General features: G+C 41.4%; 1 protein-coding gene across 8 annotated transcripts in view; it reads right to left on the minus strand.

The window, feature by feature from the left end:
* Positions 1 to 5,497: 5,497 nt before the first annotated feature.
* The window catches only part of MAPK14 (mitogen-activated protein kinase 14), a 72,736-nt gene continuing 51,773 nt past the window's right edge, over positions 5,498 to 26,460 (minus strand). For 2 of the 8 annotated variants that reach the window (XM_029242214.1, XM_029242212.1), the window contains exons 9-12: positions 20,851 to 20,930; positions 14,158 to 14,236; positions 9,120 to 9,293; positions 5,957 to 8,321 (exon numbers count right to left, since the gene is read on the minus strand). In XM_029242214.1, coding sequence (XP_029098047.1) covers positions 8,254 to 8,321; positions 9,120 to 9,293; positions 14,158 to 14,236; positions 20,851 to 20,930 — 401 coding nt within the window. In that variant the 3' untranslated portion in view covers positions 5,957 to 8,253. Of the gene's footprint in view, positions 8,322 to 8,853; positions 8,936 to 9,119; positions 9,294 to 14,157; positions 14,304 to 16,955; positions 17,036 to 20,850; positions 20,931 to 26,460 lie in introns of those variants that run through there. The other 6 variants (XR_003796621.1, XM_029242215.1, XR_003796622.1 and 3 more) reach the window with 6 other exon arrangements.

Consider the following 26,460-nt stretch of genomic DNA (forward strand, 5'->3'; position numbering starts at 1 on the left):
CGGCTTGAGCGCCAGGCTGAGCAGGTGTGACAGGCGAGCCAGCTGTGACTAATCTTCCTGGTTAGAGCAGCATTGCCTCCTCATCACTCCCCACCCTGTTAGCTCCCAATTGCCTTTGGGATAAAGTTTAAACTTCTTAGACTGCTGGACAAGGATTGCCCTCATCTGGGCCCTGCCTTGCTAATCAGATCCTCCACGGCATCTCTGCACAAACAACCTCTATTCTAAGTATCTCACAAACATGCCTTACTCACCTCTGTCACCACAACTTGGCTTGAGCTGTTGCCCACCTGGAATGCCATTTCTCTGCTTTGCCCAAGATGGGGCGGACCCTCATGCCTCAAGACCTGGCTCAGTAGCACCTCCTGGGGCTGGCTTTGCCAGGCTGCTCCTGCCCACGGGCGCTCTCCCTCCTCTGACTCCTGTAGGATCGTGGCTCAGCAGGCCTAGACTTGAACTGTCAGTTAACTTTCAAACAAAACTAAACTGTAAGTTTCTTGAGGGCATGAGTGTCTTAGTTTTCTCTGTTCTCTGTACATACTCAGCAATGTGTTGTAAAGCCTTAATCCATTCCACCAATGAGCACCTATCAAGACATGGAGGAGACGTGGATGGATGTCATGTATCCTGTCCTCAGGAAGCTCATACCCTAGTGAGGGAGGCAGAGCAAAAAAGGGAATGACAACACACTGTCACCTGCAGGTAGGAGCGTAAATTGGTACCAGCTGTTAGAACTGGTTGGCCATTTGCTATTAAAAGGGTGAAAATGTGCACCTCATTTTTCCTGATAATTCCATTATGGATGGATTTAGTCTACATAAAGCAGGCAAGGGGTCACACACTATTACTGTATTGTTTATCTTCTGTATCAATAAAGAGACGTTTCCAGCATTGTGAGAAAAGAATAAAGAAAAAAAATGCCTGGATGGATTGTTCCAGATTTGGAAAGCTGGTGCATATCATTCCCATATGTGCTTTTTACTTGTGCTATATATGCATGTATCTATAAAAATATCAAGCTAGATAATTCTGCAATTTCCTTTTTCACTCAAGATTGTTGGCAAGATCCACCCATGTTGATTTAATCTAGCTTAGACTTCTCAGCCTTGGCACCAGTGACATTTACATTTGGTGCCCAATAATTCTTTGTGTGGCAGGGGTGAGGGGCTGCCCTGTGCATCAGAGCAGCGTCCCTGGCCTCTGCCCACTAGATGCCAGTAACTCACCCTCCACTCCCCAGCTGTGACAAACAGAAATGTCTCCAGACATTGCCAGTTGTTCCTGGGACACAGACGAAATCTGGGGTGGGGTCGGGTAGCAGGGGAGAGCAGAAGGCAAAGTCATGCTAGTTCATTTGTTCTCACTGCTGTGTACTATTTTGTCACTTGAATGCACTACAATTTATTTTTCTATTCTGTTTTTTGGCCATGCCGTGGGGCTTGCAGGATCTTGGTTCCCCAACCAGGAATCGAACCCATGCCCCCTGCAGTGGAAGCACAGAGTCCAAACCACTGGACCACTAGGGAATTCCCTTTCCTATTCTCCTATTGATGGACTTTGAAGATTGTTCCAGGCTTTTTTTTTTTTCTCTCTGCTATTACAGATAATGCTGAGTGAAAAGTCCCCACACTCATTTCCTTGAGCCCATATGGGAAAGTTTTTCTAGAATAATTACCTAGAAGTAAAACACAGGGTCATAGGGATGTGTAGCTTCCACTTTTACTAAATCCTGCCAAACTGCTTCCAGTGTATGAAAGTTTTACAATTTTTGTGTAGTCAAAATCACGAGCCTTTCTCTTGTGGCTTCTGGGCTTTGTGACATGCTTCAAACGCCTTTCTCCATTTAAATCTTTGATTTGCCTGCAAGTGATTGTAGCTAAAGGGAGGAAAGGAGGAGGTGTCCAGTTGTTTCAACACCATTTATTGACGCAGATGACTGAATTATATGCATCTGTGTTTATAAAAGTTATATATCTTTACAGATATAGGAAATTTTTTAGGAGTTACACCAACCTGCCAACAGCTCTTATTTCCCGGTAGTGGGGTAATAGAGGTTACCTAGCTACATTCAAAAATTTTCAGCAATAAACATGTTTTACGTGTGTCGTGAAAGAATAATATGTAGTTAGAAAAAGTACAATGGTAGGTGCTTTGACACTAGTCAGCTTGGTGCAAGTTACGGAAACACGTGGAGTGGCTACCTGACTCCCATGGAGGCTGGGGAGAGGCTGGGTGGGGTGTGGAGCAGCGTAGGATTTGTCAGGGGAGAGAACAGCTTCCAGAGGGGGATACTCCCTACCACAAACACTTTGTCAGCAGCTATTATCAGATAGGCAATGCCTCTGTCACCAGGCAGAGCTGTGGCTTCGAGTTGGGTCACGTCTGAGCAATGGTGGGGCTGAAATGGGCCTTCGTGCACTGGCACAGACAATGACGTCACCTCACAACCGGCAACAGACGGCTGCGTCGGCTGCCCTGCAAGTGGAGCCAGCTGATCAGGTCACGGTAACACCCAGGAGGACACACAGGCCCAGGACTCCCACTAGAAAATCCCACTCCCTGTCTGCTGAGTGCCATGGAGGTGAAATCAAAGGTGCATCTGGCCCAGAAATGGCCACCAGCAAAAGACGCCCAGAGGTTCTGTTCTACGGTGCCAGGGAAATGGTACAGTCATTGTTTACGACTGTTCCCCCATTGGAACGTCAGCTGCAGGAGGGCAGGAATCTAACCTTTATTTTTTTCCCCATGTTCTCAGTGCCTGACACATCAAAGTTACCCAATAGCTCTTTGTGGAATGGCTGAATGAGGGTGCAAGGTACCCTAATGACTTCCAATTCCCCTTCTTTTTCCCTGATATTTTCACTTTAAAGTGGCAGATGGATGGGGAAACAAATTATCTAGATCATGGCCCTTAGCCATCTTCAATAATCTTTTGATTCTTGTTCCAATTCATTAAATTGCTGTGCATCCAACTTGAATTACACGGCAAGATGGAGCCAAGAGAATCAGAAACTAATTCTAACACTTGTCTCTTCTTAAACTGGGAACTTGCACATGGCAAGGTTTCTTAGGGCAGATAATCTTTACACACTTGGTTTCTTTCTTTGGATGGTCTTTGCTACTGCAGACTGTCGTTGTAAAAACAGGAAACAGGACAAGATGATTTGCAAGTGATTAAAAGATGCGTTATTCACTGACTCAGTCAATAAAGATGAGATGCCTACTGTGTGTCAGGTACCATGCTAGGTGATGGGGACACTGTAGTGCACAGGAGAGTTTGTGCCCTCAAGGACATACAGCCCTGAGCTAACTTTTATTGAGCACTTACTGTATACCAAGGGCTTTACATATCTTGACTCATTTAATCCTCACAATGAGGACTGTGAACCTGTGAGATAAGTTCAGAGAGAAAAATAATTTGCCCAAGATTATACCAATAGGAGATGGAGAGGCTGGGATTTGAACTCAGGCAGACTGGTTCCAGAGTCTGTGTCCTTAAGCTTCATGTTTTTTCTCTTGAGCAAGTGATACAGACACCAGGCAATGACAAAGCAATGTGACAAGTGCTACCACTGATCAATGTAGATGAGTACCAAAAAAAAAAAGCACACAGAAGCCACACCTAATCCAAGCTTGGGGATGCTCAGGGAAGATTTAGAGGGAGTGATAGGGAAAGTTGGCCCACAGGAGTGAGGCAGGAGAAGGCAGGGGGTCCTAGGCAGAGGGAATATCACGCACAAAGACCAGGAGACAGAGAAAGCAGTGTGCATTTAGAGCAGTGCCACAGAGAAGGAGAGGAAGTGACATGAAGCTACGGAGAGAGGCGCTGAAGAGAGGCTGAGGGAGGGAAGAAGGTAGCTGCTGTAGCCCTTCGTTGGCCTGCTTCTCTCCGGAGGGTGGAGGTGCGTTTCTATACCAGATGATAAGGAAGCAGTGGAGGGGGGCTGGGACATGGGTGAGGCCCAGCGTGTGCTGCACGAGATAAGGCACCAAGTGCCTATCCTACCCATTCTAGTCTTCTTAGTCTCTAATTGATTATATTGTAAGCAATATGACAAATGACACAAATATAATGCAGATTAATTGCAATAACTGCAAATCTTGCAAAAGAGTGGATTTGATGAACTTGACAAATAATGCTAGAAAACTGCTCAAATCTCAAGCAAAGCCACTGAAAAATGTGGATCTGGCAGACTCAGAGGATGACAATAAAGGGAGAGGTGATAAGGTGATCACCAAGGTGATCACTTATAAAAAAGGACAATGTGAATATCAAGAGATTGAGGTCCATAGGAAAACAAGAAGATCTCTTTTTTTTTTTTTTGCCACTGAGTGGCATGTGGAATCTTAGTTCCCCGACCAGTGATCGAACCTGTGCCCCCTACAGTGGGCACTCAGACTTTTAACCACTGGACCGCCAGGGAAGTCCCAGATCTCAAATAGTTTTGAAAAAATTCCCTCTATGATTATGCTGTAAAAATCAGGTGGAAAGAATATTGTAGGATACTAAACATGGTTTCACTCGAAAAACAAACACTTGATTCTTTCTTTGTTATAAGAATTTTTTTAAATTACAAGCTTTTATAATTTCATTCGGTTTTCATGATGAAAGTCCCCATTAGACTTCCTCTCTCCCCAAATCCCCACCATATACAATGAAATTCTGGTCCCCGTTTTAAGTGGATTCACTTTTAGGTGAGCTTTTTCTGGTGTCAACCCTTTCCCTGAGCTAAACAGGCCCTTTGCTCTCAGCAGCCTGGGAGGAAGGTTGTGTCACGGTGCCGATTCTGGTATGGGAAGGCAAAATATTTCCTACCATTGTCTGATCCTTACAGGGGCTGATGTATCACGTCACAACTGGGTCTCTTTTCTCTTACCTCCTTAAGAAGTCACTGAGGACAGAATGAAGACAAGAGCCTGTGCTTGGTTTGCCTTCTACCCCTGCCATCATTCCCAGCTGCCAGCCAGGGACTAGACAGCACAGGACAAAACCCCCAGCTGCACACTCTCAACATCCTCACAGGCTGGGCCTGGGACCCCTGTCAGTCGGCATTCCGGGGCCACTGAGGAAGGAAGCACACCAGCACAGGCCCTGAGAACAGCTGTGAGACCTCGTGACTCTTTAATCTTGTGATGCAATCCAGCAGTTTTGAAGAATATTGTTGTCAAGGGCCATATGACGAGTCATCAAATACATTTGCTCAAAAGTCTATAAACAATGTACACATACAACCTTCTGCCTACAATTTTAAAATAAAAGCATAACTTTCTAGAGGTAGTCTTGGAATGTCAAAGCTGAAAAGAACTCAAGCATATTTAAACAAACTTCATGTTTCAGATGAGGAATCTGAAATCCTAGGCCAGGGGTCGGCAAACTTTTTCTGTAAAGGGTCAGAGAGTAAATAGTTCAGACTGTAGGTCATATGGTCTCTGTCGTAACTATTCAACTCTGTTGTAGCACAAAAGCAGTCACAGACGATACGTAAACAACGTGTGGTTGTGTTCTGATTCAACATTTATTTATGGGCACTGAAATTTGAGTTTTACATTATTTTTCACATGCTACAAAAATACTGTTCTTCTTCTGACTTCAAGCATTTAAAAAGCTAAAAACCCCTTTTAGTGGGCTACACAAACAGGTGGGAGACTGGATTTGGTCCCTGGGCCATAGTATGCTGACCCCTGTCCTAGGCCACTCTGACACCCAAGTGTAGCCTGTAGTGTTATACCTTGTTTATTTGCTCTTTGCTTTGGCCATCCACATCAAAGACTCTGACCTGCTTAACCATAAAATGTATAAGCAAGGAGCTCTATAAATGTTTTCTACATTTTAGGAGTAATATTAAGGTCTGTCAGAAACATATGCCAGGCCACAGTTGCAAGACAACTGATAGAATGCTATATTGTGTATTAAATAAAATCAAGAGAAAAAATATAATAAATTTGAGAAACTCACTAAATTTGAAAAATAGGCTTTATTTTAACCAGTGGTATTGTATGACATCCTATATGGCATAAATGAATACAGCCAAGTTCATGAGTACAAATAAAATAGAATTTTCCCTCATTCTCTCTTTCGTTTTCTGTTCAGAGAAGTCAGGAGATGGGAGCATTATGCTCAGAAACCAAGGAGCTCTTCCACAGGCTCCAGCTGAGTCCAGGCTCCTGGCGCGTTCAGCCTCTTAACACGTATATGGTCTCATGTGCAAAGGCCTTTATGACAAAAATATTCAGAGCAGTATTTCTGTAGGAAATCACACTAGCATTTACAACAAAACAGGGCTGATAAAATTCATCCTGCTGTGGATCACGAGGATTTGAACTGCATATAAAGGAGATGAGGCCTCTGCGTTCATTTTCCTTTAAAGAGGGGGCGAATCCCGGGTGAGGTGTGATCACCGTCAGCTGCCTCCTTCCTTCTCGCTCCAGTTCACGTGGGGGTCCTACCCTGTCCCTCTGGAGTGCAGGTATCACTGCACTGTGACAGAGAAATGGAAACACCTTGGCCCCAGTACAAGATTCTGTCACACAGCCAACACCTGAAGTGGCTCTACGCTTTCTTCTTTCACAAAAGGTTTAAATATATGGGCCCTTATGTAGCACAAGATGCCTGAAATTCAGAAAATTATGAAAACAACTCTTCTCCACCCCTGAGGATATTTCATCTTTATAAAGTTGAAAATACAAAATATTAAAATAATTTGCCCTTTCTCCCCATCAAAAGGAATCATATTCTCAATGGATCCCTGCAATATAGAAAACTCTGAAACAAAATTTATTACTCCACAAACCGAGACCAAGAAGTCAATGTTAAGCTGCCAAGAAGACCCTTTTCCAAAGAAAGGTGGAAAAGACACCTCATTACTTTTTTTAAAAAAAATAACCATATTTAGACAAAGATAGCAAAAGGAGTTTCTGGCCTCATGAGCTTTTATTTTTCACTTTGATTTTCAGCATTTCTTAGCATTGGTTATTGGGAGTGAAGAGAATGACTTGTTCTCCAAAGTCTGAGATATTCCTGGGACAAGCCCTGATCTTTCCTGGTTGACAGCTCCCCCAAAATAGTCTGTTGAAAACCAGATGGCAAGAATGGAAATGCTATACATCCATCTGTTCCATTTCTTCATAGTTTTCACATCAAAAGCACCTGGAGTATCACTTGTGTTCAACACAAAATAGCACTGGGGGCTGAAGAGAGGATGACATCACTTGCCCATAGCATCAGCTGAGGTGACGTGGATTCTGAACTACCCACAAGGTCTTCACTGGCAAACTTGCCTGGCACCAGGGCCTCCGGAAGAGAAGAGGACGAGCAACCGTGCATGCTCAAATAGCAAGACGTGCAAAACACATCATCACTCTGCTAGGAATAAAGAGCACGCAGGAAGTACACTGAGAGCAAGAACCAGCTTCTGACTACTGGGGCCAGTACTTAAGAAACCTCTGCACTGAAGGTGGTGGGTATGCAGAGAAATGGCAACGACACCTGGGTGGGGGTGTGGGCGTGAGGGAGGAAAAGAGAGAAGCACATATACGCATGCTCACACATGGTGCCTCTGAAGGCTCCCTGGCCACTTCGGGTTCACAAGTGGCCGTCCAACAACCTGACTACTTGCCTGGCTCAGAACTTCATCCGCTGCACTCTCCTAACCAACTACACTTTCTTCTCTCCTTTTAAGGCACAGACATATTTATAATTTCAGGTACAGCTGCTGAGTTCTGAGAATCACACTGAGCAAGTTCATCACAGACTAGTGCACAGAAGCCGGTTGGTCCTTTTTGGCTGATGCATCGCTGAGCGACAGCTCCAGGTGTGAAGCAACCAGAAGGTGTGAGCCTTCTCTCTATGCCACCATGGGATGTGGTCAAGTCTAACCTCCACCGTCAAGGTGGGGCCACAGGAGAGGCCAAAATGGCAAAAGCATGACTGGGGTCTGGGATGTTTAATATTTTTCACTTTGCATTTAACAAACCCTACAAGATGGCAGCTCTTGCCCGCCTAGCTGACTCTCACGAACAACAGCAAGCAGAGGCTGCCACAGAGCATCTGTCACTCCACGTAAAGTCACTGTGATAGTTTGCTCATAATCTCTTACCCTCCACAAAGTCAGACACACATAACACACACACACACCCCTTCCACCATGGAGGAAATCTTTGCAACAAGAGGCACTTGAATGATATTTGGAGAGTTCCCATGAAAAGGCCTTCCCCTCACAGTGAAGTGGGATCAATGGAACAGAAACCAGATACTCAAGACTCCATCTCTTCTTGGTCAAGGGGTGGTGGCACAAAGCTGATGACTTCATCGTAGGTCAGGCCTAGAAATTGGGAAGGAAAAGTACGACGTGAGAGTTTAAACTATGCACTTTGCTGGCAAGCACCCTAACTTCTAAGCTCAAGATCCTTCCTCCCTGTTCAGGCCGCTGGTTCGATGGGCTACTTCAAATAATTGCCTCATTGCTTGTGTGTAATATCCTAATGGAACGTGTGATTACACAGAAGTTCAAGGATACATATAAAAGAACCATTTTTCTTGTTTCTTTCATCATCTAGTGCCTCCTCTTTAAAGCTCTGGAGAAGATGCTCAAGAGTAGCAAAGCAATCCCACACGCTACAGCAACAGATAATCCTGGCTTTTGGGATTTAACTCGAGTTCTGAATTTGTGTTTTATGGAGAGAATATAAGATTGGGCATGGGAGACCTGGGTTCCATTTCTGGCTGCATCCCTAACTATGTCTAAGGTAAGAGATATGATATAAACTCTCTTCGCCCCAATTCTATCACTTGTAAAAATTCCCTATTCCCTACTTAGCTCAGAGAGATGGTATAAATGCAGAAATTCTGAGAACCTCAAAGCTCTATGCAGACGTGAGGGGCTGTGCACAAAATCAGACCAGACAGAAGCATCTCAAAGGTCCAGAGTGTCGTCATCTACAACAGACAGTTTCCATCAGAGGAACATACTCATTCTGCATTAGAGACCCTCATTACAAGTTTTAACGAGTTGGATATAACCAGAAAAAATTCCACCACCACCCCCACACAGCTTTTGGATAGTGGTTCACTTAGGAAAGATTTTTAAATCTAAGTTCTCAAGCTAGATGCTATGACTTACTTTTCCATTCATCTATAAGGAGGTCCCTGCTTTCGAAAGACTGATCGTAAGGATCAGCCACTGGTTCATCGTCAGGATCATGGTACTGGGCAAAGTAGGCATGTGCAAGGGCTTGCGCTGCTGTAATTCTCTTATCTGAGTCCAATACAAGCATCTTCTCCAGCAAGTCGACAGCTATCAGTGCCACAGATTGGAAGGAAAAAAGAAGAGTTTTTAACACGTTACCAAAAATTTATGCCTTATTAAGTAAACACACAGTTTTGACCCTTCATACCCAAACAAAGAATTCTCCAAAGTATCTGATCTAGGATATATTACTCCTTTCCTCCTTTAAACATATACATGTGTGTGCATGCTTACATGCGTGTATGGATGTGGGTGGATTTTGTATTTTTTAAGAATATATTACTGGGACTTCCATGGTGGCACAGTGGTTAAGAATCCACCTGCCACTGCAGGGGACATGGGTTCGAGCCCTGGTCCAGGAAGACCCCACATGCCACGGAGCAACTAAGCCCATGCACCAAAACTACTGAGCCTGTGCTCTAGAGCCCTCGAGCCACAACTACTGAAGCCCACGTGCCTAGATCCCGTTCTCCGCAACAAGAGAAGCCACTGCAATGAGAAGCCTGCACGCTGCAATTAGAGAAAGCCCACGTGTGGCAATGAAGACCCAGTGCAGCCAAAAATAAATAAATAAATAAATAAATAAATAAATACCCCCCCCCCAAAACTAGAGAATGTATTAGTAAAGAAGAATTTTAAAAAGTAACAGACTGTGTTTGAACAAGCTTCTGTGGAATGTCAGTGTCAAACTGCTACCACTATGGTCAAAATGTCAGAATGAAAGTCCATAACTAAAGTAATCTACAAGAGATAAGTAGGGCTGGTTTCTTACTGTTTTGTCCCTTCTGTTTATTTACATAAGGCAAGTGAATATTCATCTAATGGATCTAATGAACAAATTGAGGATTTTTTATGGGTGTGTGGATGAGACGTGGTATTTGGATAAAATCATTATGAGCAATTTCAGTATACAAAATAATAGGACAGTGAATAGTCATATGCCCACCACCAACAATTAACCTTCTGTATTTCTTTATCTATATATACATATATTTTTTGCCAAACCATTTAAAAATAAAATTAGAGACGTGAAGCTTTACCTCTAAATATTTCAGCATACAGATAGCTTCCTACACAATCATAAAACTGTTATAACATATGACAAATATATAATTCCCAAATATCATCTAAAATCCAGTACATGTTAAAATTTCAATTACCCTAAAGTTGTTTTTTATACCTAGTTTGTTCAAACCAGGATCCAATTAAGGGCCATGCAATGCATTAGATTGAGTTTCCTTAGTCTGGAAATAATCCCCCCACTTCTAAACCGTATTTTTTCCTAACTTTGACCTGAAAATACCCACCCCCAGTTATCTTGTGCTATCTTGTACTTACACCCTTGTTTTCCTCTATTCCCTGTATTTCATGAACCCTGTTAGATCTGAAAATTTGGTAAGAATTGGGTTATAAATATTTTTGGAAAGAATATTTCATAGGTGATGTACTTAATGGTACATTAAAGCCATTTGTCCCATTAATAATGATGCTAAAATTTGATCACCGGGTTAAAATGTTTCTTTTTTGCCCCAAGAAAGTACCCAGTGGGACACACCAGGTAAATATCAGTTTCTTTCACTTACAGCTTTCAGCATCCATTGATTTTTCCTTCCCAGCAACTAATTCATTAGGGGGTCACAAAACAGTGGGGGTTTTTTTTGTTTGTTTGTTTTCTAATTCTTACAAATGAGGATGTTTTGAGTTTCAGAATGGTGGTACTTGGGAGGACAAATAGTGACATTTCGACAGTTATCACTTTGGTGTAACAAAGGCATTTGAGGCTTTGCAAATTATCGATGTCTCCTTAAACGTGGAAGCGGGCAGGGATGGGTAGTGAAAGGGAGGACTGTTTCCTGAAGACATCCATGCTGCATACACTGGAGGATGTAAAAGACCCCTGTCCTGCAGCCTCAATTCCAGAGTAATCCAAAGGAGAAATGTGGGTTTCAGAGGACTACAGGAACAAAGTGAATATTTATGTGTCAGGTTCATAAGTTTACACTTTAAAGCATTGGGAAAATTGCCTAGATATATATTTCTTCTTCTCTACTTAGAAAGAATAACCTTATCAGGTGTTGTTTGGGTCATATGATGAGTCTTTGCCACCCCCAGGGTAGAAAGAACCATATCCTTATAGCCAATACCTTGATTAAAAAATAAGATCAAGGTTAAGATAAAGATTCCTCTAAGATCTTGACAGATACAAATACACACACTCCATCAAAGGGCAATTTAAGTTTTACTTCATGTTTTGAGGATAATGGTGAAACGTGAAGTCAGTAATGGACAAAATAGAGCTGTCAATATTTACACTGTTAGTATATTCCTTCTCGGTTAACATGCTGGGCACAAGTTCCTGGTCAGTAACACCATGTTCTGCCTGCAAGAAGAGACTCTATATGACATCACTGGGCAGTGGACTGATAGGTCTGTTTAAATTTTGAGAACTGCAGGGCTGAGCAGCAGATGGCTCAAAGCCTCCTTCAACTCACTAGCAGCCTGCAGTACTAAGTGGTATCCAGTTCTTTTGAATGCTTAAATGTCATGATTCCAGAGAAGGGGACACCTATCAGGATAGATGTGACCCAAATAAGCTGCTGGGACACACACATATTCCCCCTTCCCTGGAAAAATGAATTAACAAATCTCTTTGAGTCAGCCATCAGGAAGTCAAACAGCAAGCATTGCCATGTCAAAACGTGAGCTGATATGATGAAAAAACTCATAACAGAATGACAGACAGGGAAGCGACCAGCATACAACATAATTTCCCAACATCCTACAGTACTTATGACTCAAAGAGAGCTTCTCACAGACCCTTGAACTAGATAACACAGTATAAACAAATCATACAAAGCCAACCACAGCATACCAGGGCAGATGCAAACCCAAGCCAACCCCGGCAGAGTTCTGTATACCCGATGAGTTTGTGGATTTATTCTTCGATGTGAGAGTGATCCAGCTGAGATCTGACATACTCTCCGTCTCAAAGGCCGACATGGACTCATCTATAGCTGCCTAACACTCGAAAGAGTGCAAGCATCTCTGCTATTGTAAGAATTATCACAGTAACACTGAACTGCTCTCAAACAATCACCGTGGATGAAGTATTTAAAAAAGTAAAGCCACTTAACCTTCACTCCAACTTCTAAAGAGGCTGTCATGGGTGTCACCTCTCAGAAGGATAAAACTAAACCTGAAGCCCGGTTGCTGGGACCCTTAAGCAGAGGGATGACCAAAACTGAGATTTAAAAACATACTACTAAGGGACTTCCCTGGTGGCGCAGTGGTTAAGAAGAATCCGCCTGCCAATGCAGGGGACACGGGTTCAAGCCCTGGCCCGGGAAGATCCCACATGCCACGGAGCAACTAAGCCCACGCGCCACAACTACTGAGCCTGTGTTCTAGAGCCCGCGAGCTGCTACTACTGAGCCCGTGCGCCACAACTACTGAAGCCTGCGCGCCTAGAGCCCGTGCTCTGCAACAAGAGAAGCCACCACAATGAGAAGCCCATGCACCACAACAAAGAGTAGCCCCCGCTCGCCAAAACTAGAGAAAGCAAGCACGCAGCAACGAAGACCCAACACAGCCAAAAATAAATAAATAAATAAAATTTAAAAACAACAACAACCAAGAAACATACTACTAAGATACAATCTTCAGAAAAGTAAGAAGGTTGATTGTACTATTATCACAGCATTGCTCCCCTCCTGTCATAGAGAGGTCCTGGTCTGATTTTTCTGTGTCTGTCATTAAATAGCACTGTCCTCTGTCTTCTCCTAGTGTCAGGGAATTAGAGCCTCAGGCAATAACACTTTGGGGGGCCAAAAAAAGTAGATATCAGCCCCCGGTTTTAAGGAACAAAGCAACTCTTTTTTTTTAGCCAAGGCAGTACACATCCTGCAGCTGCCACTGTTACGTCCCTTTGCCAAAGATCCTGGAAGTGATGGTGGCAGGAAGGAATATGGAGCCATTCCTTAAAGTCTGGGGTGGCAAATTAGCTTCGCAAAGAGAGAATGGTTAAGTCTCTAAGGGCAAAAGAAGAAGAGGGGGAGGGAAAAGTACCTGAGGATGATGGGACCTGTAGGTAGAGCAGGGCACACTGCAGTGAGCGCCTGGGTGGGTCTACTAACCACCATCTGTGCTTCGGTTGTTTTCTCCCTCAGTGAGGGACACCGCAGAACAACAGCAGTGGGCTTCCCTGGTGGTGCAGTGGTTAAGAATCCGCCTGCCAATGCAGGGGACACGGGTTCGAGCCCTGGTCCGGGAAGATTCCACATGCCGCGGAGCAACTAAGCCCATGCGCCACAACTACTGAGCCCACGTGCCACAACTACTGAGGCTGCATGCCACAACTACTGAAGCCTGCGGGCCTAGAGCTCATGCTCCACAACAAGAGAGGCCATCGCAACGAGAAGCCTGCACTCTGCAACGAAGAGCAGCCCCTGCTCGCTGCAACTGGAGAAAGCCCGCGTACAGCAACGAAGACCCAACGCAGCCAAAATAAATTAAATAAATAAATACATAAATAAATCTATTAAAAAAAAAAAAACCCCAACAGCAGTGGTGAACGACTCACAGGCTTTTCTCTGTTCCTCTTTCTTCCTGTATCCCTCAATCTGTTCTCCTAGCGTTCCCATTATTTCCTCTCCTTTCCTCACTGTCCCAGCCTATTTCCCCATTCAAATTCTGTGATCATATAAATATATAAGCATGTCATGAGACTGAAAAAAAAAACCTGATAATACAAACACGGATAATAAATGGCATTATTTACCTCCTTCCAAGATTTAATTAATGGTATGATATTTAGTCAAAAGGAAAAACTCTTCTTCAAATACTTAACTTATGTCATAACCAATACTGAATATATTGATATTGAATCCATTAGATGAGGATATGGTCAACTTACCCAAGGGATTGGCACCAATAAATACATTTGCAAAGTTCATCTTTGGCATCTGGGTCAAAGACTGAATGTAGTTTCTTGCCTGTAAAACAGAGGGTTTTCAAAATGGCTTTGTTCAGTATTGTTGCTGCTCTCCAAGAGTCTGGGTCCTGTCAAAGAACGAGTGTTAAATGACAGGGTCTGCTAGCTTCAATGTTTATGAATATCACTGACATTCTTTAAATACTTCTCTCTTACTGCCAACCTAACCTCCTTATTTACGACCAGCACCTTTATTTACTCCTGCTATCACTCACAGTTAAATTTCAAGTGAACAAAAATGCGAACCAATTAAGTCCCCTTTCATTAGCATTCTGGTCACAGGATCAGAAGTTTAAAAAGATATCTAAGGGCTTCCCTGGTGGCGCAGTGGTTGTGAGTCCGCCTGCCGATGCAGGGGACGCTGGTTCGTGACCCGGTCCGGGAAGATCCCACATGCCGTGGAGCGGCTGGGCCCGTGAGCCATGGTCGCTGAGCCTGCGCGTCCGGAGCCTGTGCTCCGCAACGGGAGAGGCCACAGCAGTGAGAGGCCCGCGTACCACACACACACACAAAAAGATATCAAAGAAGTAGACCTTTCTGAGACAGCCTTCCTAAAATAGCTGCAGTTGGCATAGGGACTGGTTTCCCCAAAGAAAGTCTAGGATCAACTGTCTTTTGATGGTGCTGATCTCAGCAGGTACTCTTAGTATATGAAAAGGATATCAGTATTAAGCCTTGCTAACAAAATATTCATGGTGACAAGAAAGTAACCATAAGCGTTATATATATTATTCTAGGAGGTTCAAACACATTTTAAAAATACTAAACCAATTTAATAAGAGTAATAAAGAATAGTGGATAAGTTACACAGCCTAGGCAGAAATCCTTCCCCTACCACCTATAAGATACATCTTCTTGGGCAAGTCTTAACTAGCATATCAATTACCTCATCTGTAAAATATTAGTATTACTATTAGATATTAGTATTTGGCTTGCCTATACCATATGGTTATTGTGATACTCAAGCAAGATAAAACTCATGAGAGCTTCCAACTAAAATTTTGACACACAAAAATTTATATACCAATATAGGTTTTATAAGTTTGATCCTTGGGGTGGGACAGGCCTGAGTTTGAATCTTGACTTTACCACTTTGGGTAAATTACTTATTCTCTTTTAAGTCTTTAGTTCTTCATCTATAAAACAGGGTTAATAACAGTGCCTACCTCACAGGGCTGGAGTGAGGACTACCGATAACAAAGCAGTACCTCCTTAGCGTGGTACTTGGTTCAGAGGGAGAGCTCAAATTAAACATTAGCTGCTATCACTGTTGCCTTTAGAAAGGAAAGCCTGACAATTTCTGGACTTCATTCTAAGGAACTTAAGGTGCTAATACATACTTTCAAGGACTGACAGCTCTAATCAAGGCAAAGCCAAACACTGGTCTTGAGAATAATCATATAAACACAAATGTAACTCATAAATGTGTGCTTCAGATATTAGGTATTAAAATAAGTTTATGACCTTCCCTGTTTCAAAGAATAAATCCCACTATCAGTCCATCTGAGTAGCTGAGGTAAAACTTCTTTAAAGGTATGCATTATAGTTATGTATGTACGTATATACACACACATACAAGGTTAGAAAAAGTTCTAGCTGCTAGGGCAACTTCACCTTTTTAAAATTTATATATATATATAAATTATATCTGTAATATTAATACATATAATACAATATTATGTTATTTTCAGGTATATAACAGTGATTCAAATTTTTATAGATTATATTCCATTTAGAGTTATTTATAAAATATTGGCTATATTTCCTGTGCTGTATAACCTATCCTTGTAGCTTATTTATTTTATACATAGTAGTTTTGTACCTCTTAATAACTTCATATTCTTAGTCATTGTATGCAGAGCAAGCAGGAGAGGCCCACTTTCAAAAGCAGCTGAGAATCTTTCTGATTTGAAAAGAAAGCTCTAGGAATCGAATTATCGACATGCCTGTTATCCCTTCCTACTTGAGCATGTAGATAAAAGAATGAAGGGAAAACAGAGTTAAGAGACCCGTCTCATGCAGAGAACAATCTTCCCTATAATAAGCTAAACAAAAAGACTACCTGAATAAAGCTGTGTTGCCAACCTGATTCCCAAAAAGATTAAGGGCACCTTAGAAAGAAGTGCCCCAATCATCTCTGATGATAAAACCAGAGTTAGATTAAGTAGCATTGGTAAAAAAGGCACCTAACCCTATCTAAGTGTTCAAATTTATTTTATATTATTTGCATATCTTCTTTTAAATATAGTCCTTACTAGCATTAGACATTTTTTAGGTTTGTTTGTTTTTTCTTTTTAAATGAAGACTCTTCTTTTGGTCATTAAAAAAATGGATGAATAGGAAAGGATGTTAATGGCCTTCAGTTAATACACCTCCAGCTGAAAATCATTTGGTGGTAGCATACCCTGACTGTAGGCATAGAATCCTAGGAAAACACGAACTTCCTCTTGAGCACTCAATTCATAAAACTCAAATATAAAAGTAACATCATTTTCTAAGTACAAGCCTGTAAATTATATTCTCAGTTCATAGGATTGGGCGACGTTTTCTCCCAAATGTCAACATTCTGTTATAGCACATAGGCAGTCTTTGCCTTAGTAGCCCTCAAGGCACATGCAAGCATTCAGTGACATTGAAAACTGTGTTGGTTATACAGTGGCAATAAAATGAGAATGTGGCCCTCTGAATGAGATATCCCTGCACCGTCTATTTGTCCTCACCTCATGGCTTGGCATCCTGTTAATGAGATAAGCAGGGGGAGTCCCCGTCAGACGCATAATCTGCTGAAGCTGGTTAATATCTTAGATGCCTAGTCAAGGGCATTGTTAAGCATACAATGCGAGAAATAACTTTCAACTCAAGTTTTAAAAAAGGCCAAAAAGCCACCCCCAAACAAACAAACAGCCTACTTCCACCCACCCCGCCCACCCCAGGCCAGAGCCCAAGGCTGCATGTGAAATCATGCTTCTGTGAATGGCATGAGTTAGTAGGCATGTGGCCAGTGACCGGCCATGTGGAGAAGAAAAGCTTTCTTTTGGTTTTAGCATCATCTTTAACATTAAATATTTAGGCTCCCTGGAAAGAGACTGCCCCTTGGATCCAGGATGCCAGCCAGAGAACTGTTTTCAAGTACTGACGGCCAAAACGTGTTTGCTTGTGGGGTAAGTAGAGAGGATTCAGAAAAGTTTGACTCAACTTTGGATATAATAAAATGTCCAATATATCCATTTAAGGTAGAGGTTAAATTTTTGTGGCACAGGTTCAGGTGATTCTCCAAAATACCACCCCTCCTAAGGTAAGACCAAGGTGGTATGTGGGTTGATAAGCAGTGCCAAGTTTCAAAGACAGTAGTTAGTGATACATTTAAAATACATGCCACAAACACACAATGGTAAGTGACGGGGAGATGGGGGGGAAGTTAGAAGCTAACGGCAGAGACAAAACAGAAGTCACAAGCTGCTGACAGCATTACAGCATGCCACAATGATTTCTCCCACAAGTCTCTTTAACAGGTGAACAGACTGACTTTTGCTTAAAAACATCCTGGAGGAAGTTGGCAAAACACTCTGCAAGTATCTGACAAAGGCAGAACTATGAGGCCTTCCAAATGTATGCGCACGTAGGTAAGTTGTACTCTAAACTTCTCTCATTTAGCTGTCCCATCAATTTTAACACAAACATTACAAGAATTGTTAGTTTATCATGTGTTGCTTATTAAAGTAGAGTGATGGGATTTTTAAAATCAACACAATTCAATAAAAGCCTTTTCATATTCCCTTTGCTGTTATCTATTTATTCACTCCTTCTGTTGTAGCATAATTTTCAATAAGTACCTGAATCAAATAATTTCACTTCTTTGTGGCTTCTCTCAATGATTTTTCCACTTTAGCTCATCCTCTGAACTCAGATTCCCTAGTGGTCAGATTACTACAAACACATGTTCAAGGCTGGCTATTAGGAAAGAGCTGGGGCCATGAGCTCCACCCTGCCAGTTCATTCTCCCTGGCCCAAAGACAGAAGCCAGCAAATTCAAAAGGTGGTATGAAGTTCTTTTAACATTCTCAATAAAGTTTAGATTTACCTCTAAATAAATTACATAACAAACTACTTTGCATGCCAAGAGAAAGAACAAAAGGGGGTCAAAAGTAAACCAGCAATAGGAATACCAGCTGGGTTTTAAATGTTAAAATCCTGTCACCCTTCTCTTCTTTCTTGTGAACAATAACTTGGCCTGCACATTTTCTGTTTTTTTTTTTTTTTTGTCTCCTTTAGTCAAATAGGTTATTGTATCCCCTTTTTGTCTGGAAGTTAGGAAGAAAATATTTCCAGAGAAAAATGTGAGAGTGAGTCAGTGAAAGGGCTTTTGCTTTCTTAATATGATTTTTTTTTTGTCCTTTCACTGATTACTATAGGTAGTGGGTCACCAACAAAAAAAATTCCCTCTCCTTACATCCATCGTGACCCATGTATCCCCTTTCTCATGGCACATGCTAACTTGTTCTCAGTCAGCCCATCTATTACTGCACTCTCTTACTCAGAATGTCCTATTATTTATTGACTGAATTCCATCAATCAATAAATAATGGCATCACTTCTTCACTACTTTTCAGGAGTAACGAAAATAGCTATGGCTTTCTGTTTACTACATTCCTCCACTAATGAATTTTTCTTTTCACTTTGAAAAGCTTTAAACCATTTTATTCACCTGGCTTTGTTATTTATGCATCATGTGTTCCACAAATCATGTGCTTCTAAGATAAACTAGTACTTGAGCAGTATCACTAACAGCAAATTAATCTTGTCTACCCTTTTCAATGTTTAAATTACTTTTATGCACTAGTCGTAACTATGCAGGAGAAAAAAACACCATTTTCTTATTTCTATACTCAATACAATATTACTTAAGTTCTGTATTCTGATACTCAATTTTATTATGCCCAACTCTATACCAGAGCTGTTGAAATGTATGATGTGCCCTATATCAGATAAGATAAAGACATTTCATTATTAGGTCAGGCACTTAGTGTTGTTTCTTTCTTAAAAAAAAAAAGATGGATTAATGACAGGTAAACATGATCATTTTACCCACACTTTTTCTTTTAGAAATTCTTGCGACTAACAGCACATACCTATAGGGCAGATGGCTGAGGGTGGGCGAGAAGACTGAGAAAGAGCTGCTAGTGGCCACCCCCAGACAGGGAATGCATTTGCTATCTCAGTCTCATGAGCACTATTCATTAATAAACGGAGTTCCTCCCCAACCCCATTCCCTTGCCCCATGTCCTCTCTATTAGCCAATCTTTCTAAGCAAATGCATTTAAGACAAAAAAGCACCATCCTCTCTAAACATCATCCCATATCTTTGATTCACTCCAACCCACCTTTCTGCATTTCATAAAGCAAAAGGAAACACTCCTTCAGGCTGACACTGTGGTTGATAACTCTGACAATGACTTTCAAAACAGTGTGCAATCGTGAGATTAAAGTTTAGAACACATTATCAGAACATCTGGGATGTATGCTCAGCTCTGTCAAGTGACTCAGTGCGTGACTTGGGCAAGTCACAGTCTTTCTGTGCTTTTGCTTCCTCATCTTAAATGAAACAAATTAAAAGCCTGCCTCTGGCTACCCAGCAGTCTTTCCAATTGGGCAAAGGGACCCCTTCAGTCAGAAACGCTGGGAGAAGAATCCAGAAAGGCACAACTGGAACTTGGCTCCACAGCTCTTTTTCCCTTTTATCCAACTGCCTGGCAGCAGACAGAAGGGAAAGGGGAGAAAGACTGGGCTTTCATGATTTCTCTCACGCCTCTGGCCCAAGAAAATGACCAACGCAGGAAATGAGAGCCAAAGTAAGCCAGAGTCATATTCCCATGGCTTCTCTCTAAATGCCTGCTTAGAAGCAGGAAGGCATTAGCTCCAAAGCTTTTTCTCAGGTTACTCAAACTTGTAATTACAAAGGCAGGCTGTGGGAGAAGGATTTACAACCCTACTCCTGTGTATCTGAGGTGTCAGGAGTGGGGCTGTTACCTCTGATGGTCTGGAGACTGGGTAGAGAGGGACCCCTGTAGGGGACAGACACCTTACACAAGATGTGCGAATTGTCTATCCTAAAATAATAAAAAGAAAGTAACTTCTGGAAAAGGGCAAGAGAATGGAGATAATGCACATTTCATTCTTTTAGTGATAAAGCTAGACTAATACATAGTGAAGCTCATGCTCTGAGGATAAACACTAACCAAAAAGTGAAAGGAGCCCTTGAGTATATGTGAAACTGAGAAAGATGAAGTCAGGGCTGGAGAGTGGAGACAACAAATTTTCCATTAATCTCTTGGAATGAACTAGAATCTCAAATCTCATTTACTGGCATACTACTGCCCAATACAAGCTCCTATGCTCTAGTATTACATACCCAGATAGAGAGAAAACAAAACACACCCATGCATGTGAGCAGGCAGGTACACACAGACACACACACACATACCCTTCATCTTGGAAGTCAGCACACAAAGGGCATATGTGCTTACAAACATACCCGGGTCAAAGTACAGACTGACAGAAGGGAAGTGGCAGAGGCTCCCAACAGGGCAGATTATTACAATCAAAGCAACAACTCACAGACTCTGAGGAGATTTTCTTCAAAAGCTCAGCCCCTGGGGTTCCAACGAGTCTTAAAATGAGCTTCAACTGATCAATATCTAATGGTGGACTATAAAGGAAAATGTTGGGACAAAATAAAAATGAAAAACAAACAACAAACAAAACAAAACAAAATACCCCAATAACAAAAATTAAAAACCCCAAACCAAGCCAAAATGGTGAATTCATCTAGGTCAAGCCTTCTGTAGGATGGTCACTTCAAGTAGAACATGCTCCTCCTGTACAAAGATTCAAAATGCGACCACACACATATCCAACTTATATTCATTTTATGCTTCTGTCAACATCCCCTATCAGTAAAGTGAAGCGACTATAGCTGGGTACTTAGATGCCAAAGACAGCATGTGAAAACACAAAAGCATCACTCAGTCCATATGCTCAGCCCACACCTACCTCCTTACCTTCCACCAAAGCACCAGTAGCCAGTCAAGCAAAGAGCACCGGTCAGCAGAAGGCCACAGAGAAGAAAGAAGCAGAGAGCATAGCAGCTAGGGATGTACAAGCCTACCTGTGAATATTCCCCTAAGGCTTGATCTAAGGAGCCTGTAATACGACAGGGGCCTGGGAACCTCCCGGGGCCTAACCACTTGAGATGTCCTCCAGAAAACCTCTCTGTCCACACTGACTATGGTAAGCAGAGAAGCATTTGTGAGCGACAGTCAGCCAGCAGAGGGCCCCACCACCTCACTGCATCTGCACAGCCTTCGGGAGCGCCATAACATAGAGCATATGAGGCTTCAACTTTATAAATGCATTAACAAACCTCACGCATCCCCAGAGCTCTAAATAATAGGCCACAAGGCCCAGACCTTTATTGTGGCAGCCAACTCTTCTGTGCATATTCACTATGTATGTACATGCATTGACCAGAAGACAGAAACTTTCCATTTGTTCTTACTGCTTTTAGCCTTGCCTAAAAAGCTAAAAGGAGAGAAAAAAAATCTTATAAAATAGCTTTCAATATTCTCTATGAAAATTTGAATAGCTTATCCATGTCTATATTGACATTCAGAGGGAAAAGGAGGAGAGGATGACTATCTTCTGATTCCTGTCAAAAAAAACCCTGTCAGGTTTTTTGCATGATTAGATCCTTCTCAACTTCAGGTGTCGGCTTGAACTTTACCTCCTGAGAGAGACTTCCCCCAACACTCTATGGAAGAAGCACTGCCCTCCCTGTTATTCTCCACCTCAGCACAGCGCTTGATAACGTCACAGTGCTCATCACAATCTATAATTGCTTAGTTTGCTTATTGTCTGTCACCTCTACTGATCTATGAGGAGAGGGGCTGCTCTGCCTGTTCACCACTTATCCCCAGTGCTTAGCCTAACATGTGCTACGTGGTGGGCACTCAAAATATTTAAGGAGGTACGGCAGGATGGAGAGGAGAGAGAATGCAAGAAACTATTTCTGTTTATGATTATACATATGAAGGCAGTACAGTGTAACTTAAAAATAATGGCCTCTGCAAGCCAGAGTTGCCTGAGTTACAGGAATTGGTTACGCAATAATATCCTGCCCCATTCTTTTTTTTTCTCCAGATATGGAATTGGCTTAAACACAACAAAATTCTAGACAGGAGTCAGCAAACCCCAATCTGCTGTCTGTTTTGAAAATAAAGTTGTACTGGAACACAGCCATGCTCATTGTTTATGTATTGTCTATGGCTGCTTTCAACTTACACAGCAGAATTGAGTGGTTACAACAGAAACCGTATGGTTCCCAAAGCCTAAAATATTTACTATGTGGCCCTTTAAGAAAAGGTTTGCAGAACCCCATCGTAGACTCAAACAATTTATGTTCTATACAAAATAAATTAAAAGCAAGTCCCCTCACAGAAGTTACTTCTGAATTAAGAATAGTAGAGAATAACACTGTAAATCAACTATACTCCAATATAAAATAAAAATTTAGGGCTTCCCTGGTGGCGCAGTGGTTGAGAGTCCGCCTGCCGATGCAGGGGACGCGGGTTCGTGCCCCGGTCCGGGAAGATCCCACGTGCCGTGGAGCGGCTGGGCCCGTGAGCCATGGCCGCTGGGCCTGCGCGTCCGGAGCCTGTGCTCCGCAGTGGGAGGGGCCGCAGCAGTGAGAGGCCCGTGTACCGCAAAAAAAAAAAAAAAATTTAAAAAAGAATAGTAGAAAATTTTGTCCTCTGCAAATGGCAAAAATCAATGTGTTCTGGAGGCTAAAATTTCAATACTGATTTCTTAATTCAAGGTGTTGTCAAGAAAACAATTTTAAAGCATACATTAATGGGGACGGAGCAAGCAGTGGGGACAGATACCATCTTGCTCTAAAATAATCAAATTAACTGTATTACAACAGAATTTAGTATAGGATCCTCTTTGCTCATTTGAAATGATTCAGTTTACAAAAATTTAGTTCCCTCACATTCTTAAGGAACAAATTTAACAGGGTAGCTATCGCACAAGATAAAGTATATCACATATGAGAAGAAAACTGGACTACTTGAATTCTCAAACAGGTAGTTTTACAAAAAATGCATCAAAATTGATCTCTAGAAATAATACTAGTGAGATTGACACTCTTATATAAAAGACTTCTGACTAATGAAAATGAGAATAAAGTTTTATACTCCCTCTGAAGAAGACTCTGGGCAGTTTCTCAAGTGTCTTAACTTCACCCCAACATAACCTGAAAAGTATGCCACTTCCACTGGTCACAGTGGTTATGACAACAATGACTTGGGGGACCCCATGTCATTCTCCTGCCTCAGCCAGTATGAAACAACCTCAGGCCTGAGGAATAAAGCTTCAATTCCTCAGCCTCAAATTCACGGCCTTCCCTGATTGTGGCATCAAGACTCTTTTCTGACTCTCCCTCAAACTATTATTCCTTAATGCACTCAATGCTTCAACTCACACCAAATATTCCAGGCACTTTTAAGCTTCCAACTTCTTATTTCTCCAAGTCATAAAGAGGAATACCCTCCATCCTCCCCTCCTACCAAACCTTTTCTTTCCCTATTTACTCTTCAAAGTCCTGCTCAAACAAGAACTCTGCCATGAAGTCTTCCTGGACATCCTGAGTTTGAATTAATTTCTGCTTCTTCTCAGTAACTTATTTATACCTCTATTATAGTATTCTTATCACTACACCTTGTTTTATAAGCAGAAAGCAGACATTTATTCAAGTGACTCCTACGCTCACTTTCTGCTGAGTATGATCATTCTGGTTTGGAGGACAGGTACCATCTTACCTCCAGCACTTTCCACTGAGTAGCTCAATAAATATTAACTTGAAAAGACTTCCTGTAATATGCTTTCCAACTCAGCTCCACCCCTCTGTCTTGCCCTGAGAAATCTAGAATGACCATACTCTAATGGAAAGTCTATATACAAAAAAGAAGTCAAGAAAAGTTGCTTCATTTCATATGCAAACGCCCCATCTGAAGTGTTTACACCATAAAGAGTATACAAATACAGTGCAATGAGTGTGTAAGGGGTATGGACAAAGAGCTGGTACAGCATGACAGCCAATACTTAGGAGATTAGTAAACACACAATGCAAGATAAAAATCTACTTAGTAGCTAAAAGCACTTGCATGAAGGAAGTCAAAGCATGCAAACCTCATAGGAAATCACCATAGGTTCTCCAAGAGCTGGCAAATCCATTGAAATACAGGTCAGTCTTCCAATAATACCAGCTACTGTAAGGCCACTACAATTTGTCCAGGCAGTTAAGGCCAGAAGGAGCTTCAAGTAGCTATATAAGCAGAGCAAAGCAAAATTTACCACATTATGACAATTATTTCCACAGCAAGCCATCCTTCTTAACAGGTTTAACCCATTTTTCCCTAGATAGCAGATATTTTTACTGTTAGTCAAAAATGTGTTTTAATTGTAATAATCACAATGTCAAAATTTAAATCATAAATCTCCTGATTTTTCCTAAAACAACTTAGGCTTAAGGTTACTCTTTAGACTAGGTCCTCTGTAACAAAAGTAAAAGGTGGCCAGAATGAAAAGGCAAGGAAAAAAAACTTAAGGGTAATGGGGTATTTAGAGGGAAAGTAAAAGAGGGATATTCTATTCACTTCTAAGTGTTCTAGGCAACTCCTAGGAAACCTCTGCAGGCTGGAGAGTTGAAGATGAATAAGAGGACCATTTGCAGAACCTACATGTGACTTCTGCTGCTTATGAGCTGCAGTTTTCAAAAAAAAAAAATCCATATGAGGCAAAGCTGGAACAAAGACCTGTGGAAATTCCCTGGTGACAGACAGGTGGACTAGAATGGGACTTAGCTTACTTCCTTCTCTTCTTGGTCATCAAAATAGGCATTTTCACTGTCATACAAGGAAAAATTTTTAAGGTACTTTAGATTTGTGGACAAGCCTGAGAGTTCTAGCCTTTTCAAATGGGGAAATACATTCTTAAGTTAGAGAAGAAAAGGCAAATAACCTAATAAAATATTTTTCTTCTTCAACATTTATTAGGACACTTGCTTTTAGTGTCTGAAGTACAACTGTTTTTTTAAAATGAGAGACTGTTTGAAACCAATGTCTGAAAGAAAGGGGTAGATGTGACAGGAAGGGGTATACCAGAAGTTTTAACTCTACTGGCAATGTTTTATCTCATAATCTGGGTCATATAAACATAGGTGTTCATTTACTATTCCTTGTCTTTTTGTATGTGTGAAGTAGTTCATAAAATGTTTGAAAAAAATCAAAAGAAGAAATAAGGAGCCAGTAAACACTAATAAAAGTCATATAAAGTAGGGCAGCAAGCTGATGGCAGGAGCCTCATTATCTTCTAGTTAATGTCGAAGTTAATGATAATGTCTAGTTAATGTCTAGTTACCATTTCTATTAAAATGAAAGAAGGAAAGAAAAGTTTTACACATGAACAAAATTCATTTGATTACCTAGCAAAGGAAAACAATAGTAAGCCAAGGCTGAGATGTCTGGAAGAAAACAGTATTTGACGTGCAACAGGGCTAAGAAACTCATTGTCTCTCTTCCTTAGGCTGCAGACTGTCAATCATTAGTAGTAATATTTTCTAATTGGCTTACTCTTTTCAGAACCAATGGTTTTTGAAATAAGTTAGCACCATACCTGAAGACACATTCTGTGTCCCCACTCTCTTTCTAATAGACAGTTCTCTCAGGTGTGTCCACTTGATATATATATATGTACCCAGTCAACGAGACTTATGAGGAAGGGCTCCATTCTTTAAAAAAAAAAAAAAAAAAAAAAAAAAGAGTACTATTTTTGAGCTAGTTGGGAGGGTTTTGCAAAGTCACAAATGAGAATAATTTCTAACCTAAAAACATAATTAGCTTTAAGACAAAAATTAGTATATCTTATATCTTTAGGGGAACTCCAGGGATTATCAACAACTAGTAACAAAAGATTCTCTCAAGAAGACTAATCGCAAAAAAAATGAGAAAAAGGTATTATAGGAAGATGATTTGTCAAGATCTAAAACTGCATAGTCCAATACAATACCACTAATCACATGTGATTAAATGTAATCTAAAGAAAATTTAATAAAATTCAAAATTCAGATAAATACACTCATAAAACTATGAGTTTTATGAAACTATAAAA

The sequence above is a fragment of the Monodon monoceros genome, unplaced genomic scaffold, assembly GCF_005190385.1.
Source record: "Monodon monoceros isolate NGI ecotype Baffin Bay Population unplaced genomic scaffold, NGI_Narwhal_1 Super_Scaffold_3, whole genome shotgun sequence".
Taxonomy (NCBI): domain Eukaryota; kingdom Metazoa; phylum Chordata; class Mammalia; order Artiodactyla; family Monodontidae; genus Monodon; species Monodon monoceros.